This window comes from Populus nigra, chromosome 6, assembly GCF_951802175.1.
Source record: "Populus nigra chromosome 6, ddPopNigr1.1, whole genome shotgun sequence".
NCBI lineage: Eukaryota > Viridiplantae > Streptophyta > Magnoliopsida > Malpighiales > Salicaceae > Populus > Populus nigra.
The window spans coordinates 16,968,386-16,973,275 of record NC_084857.1 but is presented as its reverse complement, the minus strand read 5'-3'; the positions used below and the strand labels follow the sequence as shown (position 1 = coordinate 16,973,275).

Genomic DNA, 4,890 nt, shown 5'->3' with positions numbered 1-4,890 from the left:
GTCAACAAGTTGATATTAAAGACATTTTCTTTATGTTTATATTATATATTTAAAGAAAAATAAAAAATTCTCTTAAATATAATAATAAAATAATTTTTTTTTCACACCAAGTCAATCTTTTAGATAATACTAGCTTTTGGTTAAATAAAGTTAGCCTAGTGTAAACAGCAAAAACCTATTTTTGTTTAAAACCCTCTCTTTCTTTAAATAATATTTGATCTTGTACAATAATTCCTTCCATAATTAACTATATTATCATCATTAAATGTTTCAGTTACACTTTCATTATTTGGAGAAGAAAATACATATTTAGTAGATCTTTTAACCTCATTTACTTTATGACTATGAATATCATGTCTACTAATTATCTCAATACTCAATTTATACATCTTTCCCATCAAAACTTCCATCATTACCTCTAACTTATCTTGTCTTTTCTATAAGATCATTCTTCACCTTTGATCGTGTCACACTTTTTGATGTTATTGTAAATACCTATAATAAAGGTTAGTAGCAAATAATAACTTACTCACACACTCCCACGAGTGCTTAAACTCGATTTAATGTCACTTTACTCATGTTTCACATAATTCAATTGGGCTTTTCACTCTAATAATCTCACCATGCCTTTTACCTCACTATTCGCTTACTTAGGTTCTTAAATGTAACTAAACAACTTTTCAAATAATCAATCAAAACAATGTAATGATTTTATAATAATGACGAAACATACGAAACTAATCAAAATAAAATTTGAGAACACATTTATGAATAATAATGAAAATTCATGTGAAATATAATGACAAAAAGAAGACATGTCAATCAATCAATTTTTATAATTTTCCTTTTTTTTTACCCACACAATTCGGCAAGAACATGATTTCTTTTCTTTCTTCTTTATTTTAGGCTGAAATCAATAAAAATAAAAGATAAAAATCAAGAACACAATTCTTCTTTGATGTGTTCGGCAAAATCAAGAATTTAAGTATGATTTTTTTTAATACATGGTTTGATGCAAACTTTGAAATAATAAGTTAAGAATAAGCTTTTTAAAGAAAAAAGAAAAAAAAGAAACAAGACCCTAACTGAAATTAGAAAGAAAGAATATGTATAAACATAATAAATAATAATAATCCAATAACCTAAATTTAAATAAAACCCTTAATATCTCTAAAAGACCTAATAATAACAAAAAGATAAATAAAACAATAGCCCAACTAATTTAAATAAAACTAAAGTCGTTTTTATAATCTGTTGGTAAAATCAAATTCTAACTTCAAATGCACGGTTCTCAATCTTTCTAATGAATGAAAAGGTGTGTCATGTATCACTGGGAAACTATCGGTGTGTATTTTCCAACACAACTATAATCGCATTAAAGTTTCTTTTTTAGATCTAGTTATGATCGAAATATAGGAGAGAGAAATTAAAATTGACAAATTAATTTTTTTTTATTCCAATTTTTTTGTAATATTTGAATGTCCACCTACAAACTCTTCTTAAACATGAATTAAATTAATTAAGACTTGTACTTTATTATTTAATATCTTCTTGAAGTTCATCTTAGTTTATGTGTCTTAAAAAAGTTCATAAAAAGTTTTTTTGAACCTCTTAGCCTTAAGTGTTATCACTTTACTAATTATAACCTCTAAGATGTCTTGATATTGCTTGGATTATATCAATGTACTTTTTAGTTTTTATATGGTGACTAAAGTACAAATACAGGAAGTTTATAAGGACTAATTTTATATTACACAAAAAAACCTTTTTTTTAAGAATAATAACACTTTAGAAGGGTAAAATTATAATTTGATAAAGAGTAAAATAAAAAAAAACAAAATACTTTCATTACTATAATTGTAAACCTGTCTAAAAGCTTGCTTAGAAAACTTAAAGTTATTAAATTATTGAATTAACTTATGAGTTAGTAAAATAATATTTTTTTTATAATAACATGATGATGTTTGGAATCAATTTATTAAAATCTAATTATATCAACCAGATTTCACAACATTAATGTTTTATCCTATTCAATTAAGAATATAACTTTTAACTCTAATATTTTCGGGTCAATATGCCAAATGGGTTGTATTTAACAGCTATGCTTAGCAATTGCAGACCACCAGCGGAACCGAACTGTTGGTTTTTTTTTTTTTTTAGTGGACTTGGACTTGGAGTCGGCTCCACCATCTTCCGAGAGAAATAAATTAGCGACTGACACAGATATCAAAATCAAACCTTCAAAATTCGTTAATACACTTCGATCCTTCCTTTCCTTTCCTTTATTTATTATTTTACTACTATGAACAAAAAACTAAGTTTGATTTTAAAGCAAGTAATCAGTTCTTAAATTTTTAACATTAAACTTAAACCCCTTTTCTATTTTTAACCTTCTCCTTTTATCTTTAAAACCCTCGACTTGATTGTCAGTTGTTCGTGTTTCTTTTGCTTCTTTAAGAGGAAGATCACAAGTTCAACGATCGAATCATACAGGACAGGACTGGTAACGAATTAAGTTTTATTTTATCTTTTTTACGAAAATAGATGATCATGTGTTAGGTTAATGTCTTGATTTTCTTCTTAAATGAAGTTTGTTGTGTTCTTTTTACGGTTTTAAGAACGCATGCAACTGATTCTGATCCTTATAGTATTACAGGGTGTTTGTGCTGTGTGTTTATTTATTTATTTTGATTTACTGAGTTGAAGTTGAGTTAACTCAGCGCGATTCTTAAACCCTAGAGTGCAAATGAATGATTAGATGAATTGCAATTCATGATTAATTTGCTGGTCATCCAGGTACAAATTGCTGGTGAGTTGTATTGATTTTAGAGAGGGGCAGTTTGGGTTGGGGCTGGAATCTTCTTGTCTTTTATGGCAAAAATTTTTTTCTCTGTCACTGCAATCAATTGCCTGCCATAAGGCAAACATAACTTGAATGGAATATCAAGTTGTAGATGATTGGTTTAACTTTTCCTTAATGCTTCGATTAACATTTTCCACGTATTGCTAGTAAAATTCTGGAGGTTGCTGGGAAAATATATAGAGGAGCTTCACAATTTATCAGAAAATCTGTGTTTAGATGAGCTCTGCTTTCACGATTTTCTATTTTAGTGCATTGATGTTCACAGGTGGCTGTCTATGAGTTATCTGGGTTCGAAGAGTGGAACTTTTTTTTTTTTTTAAGTAAAACAGATTCCCGGATTACCTCGTGGAAAAACCTAGTTCAAAGGAAGGGGTATTTCTAAAAGGTGCACTGTTATTTTTTTATACATACATACATACATATATATATATATATATATATATATATATATTCAAAAATACACTTTAGCAGTCTTGAAGATGTCTTCTATGTTAATTGTTTATATCATATCAAGGTGTAAATCGAGGTTCTTTGAGTTTATATTGATTTAGCCTGTTAGAAGCTAGCAGCTACCGCATTTAAGTCCCAAGAAAAAATAAATGGAAGAAGCTATCACCTTTATCTGGCTTTGAAAGTAGATACTTTTATCTCCTACAACACAGCTTGACAGTTTTTGTGTATTTGGTTGTTTAACTGGAAATTGTAGCATAAACAACATTGCCAAGCCAGCTAACCCTGGTGGAATGGACCAGCAAGGCCATGGGCAGCCTCCAACAGTAGGCATGATTGGAAGGACAGCTCCGGTTCCTTATGGAATGGCTTCATATCAACCTAACCAGATGATGGGACCTTCTGCAACTGGATCAGTTCAATCTCCTACTCAACCAGCAGTTCTTGCTGCTGCTTCAGCTCAGCTTGCTCAACACCAACTTGCTTACCAGCACATCCACCAGCAACAGCAGCAACAGTTGCAGCAACAACTTCAAACTTTCTGGGCAAATCAGTATCAAGAAATTGAGCAGACTGCTGATTTTAAGAACCATAGCCTGCCCTTGGCTAGGATTAAGAAGATTATGAAGGCAGATGAAGATGTAAGGATGATATCAGCTGAAGCTCCTGTCATATTTGCCAGGGCCTGTGAGATGTTTATTTTAGAACTGACATTGCGTTCTTGGAATCACACAGAGGAGAACAAAAGGAGAACACTCCAAAAGAATGACATTGCTGCAGCAATTACAAGAACTGATATTTTTGATTTTCTGGTTGATATTGTCCCAAGGGAGGATTTGAAAGATGAGGTGTTAGCATCAGTCCCAAGAGGGAGTCTTCCAGTTGGAGGTCCACCTGATACTCTTCCCTACTATTACATGCCACATCAGCTTGCTCCTCAGGTCTCTGCTCCGGGGATGACTGTAGGAAAGCCTGTGGTGGATCAATCTCTTTATGGCCAACAGTCTCGCCCTTATGTGGCACAGCAGATTTGGCCACAGCAAACACCGCAGCCACCTGAAGATTCCTGAGCATGCTATGTACTGGCTGTAGTTAAAACATGGATAATGCGAGTAAATTAAAGGTTGAAAAGCTAGGGGTTGATCAATTAGTCTTTTATGCAAGTCATAACATGTCATTTTCTATAGATTTTGTTTCTTTAAATTTCATCAGTTTCTGATACTGTCAAGGATGTGAATTCAGCTGTTGTGGATAATTGGATTAACTGTAATCCTTTTGGCATGTAAAAAATCATGGTTTTGGGGTTCATCTTTGTTATTATTCTCTTTATGAATTCATCTGTGCCTCCAATCTATTTTTCTCTGGTTTTAAACTTCCAGGATGGGTTGCTAGTTTGCCAAATAGCTATCTGGTTTCTTATTGCTAGCTCAGTTGGATTGGTGCGCTAATATCAAGCTGGATATGCTCTCAGCTAGAAGCTATTCACCGTGATTTATTTCTGTACATGGGTTCTTTTTTATTGGTGAAAGAGGAGGAAATTAGAGTGCCGTGTCTCGTACGATCTGAACATGTGAATT

At 31.8% G+C, this 4,890-nt stretch overlaps 1 protein-coding gene across 2 annotated transcripts; it reads left to right on the top strand.

The window, feature by feature from the left end:
- Positions 1-2,147: 2,147 nt before the first annotated feature.
- On the top strand, positions 2,148-4,621 carry LOC133695897 (nuclear transcription factor Y subunit C-9-like). 2 transcript variants are annotated; one of them, XM_062117866.1, is made up of 2 exons: positions 2,148-2,503; positions 3,570-4,621. In XM_062117866.1, the coding sequence occupies exon 2, from the start codon at positions 3,607-3,609 to the stop codon at positions 4,381-4,383; it is 777 nt and encodes a 258-aa protein (XP_061973850.1). In that variant the 5' UTR covers positions 2,148-2,503; positions 3,570-3,606; the 3' UTR covers positions 4,384-4,621. The 2 variants fall into 2 exon arrangements, with proteins under 2 accessions (XP_061973850.1, XP_061973851.1); XM_062117867.1 differs by lacking the exon at positions 2,148-2,503 and adding an exon at positions 2,510-3,248.
- Positions 4,622-4,890: the final 269 nt, after the last annotated feature.

Bases quoted from the DNA above. Each gene is read 5' to 3' on its own strand.
- LOC133695897 (XM_062117866.1), top strand. From the start codon at position 3,607: ATGGACCAGCAAGGCCATGGGCAGCCTCCAACAGTAGGCATGATTGGA.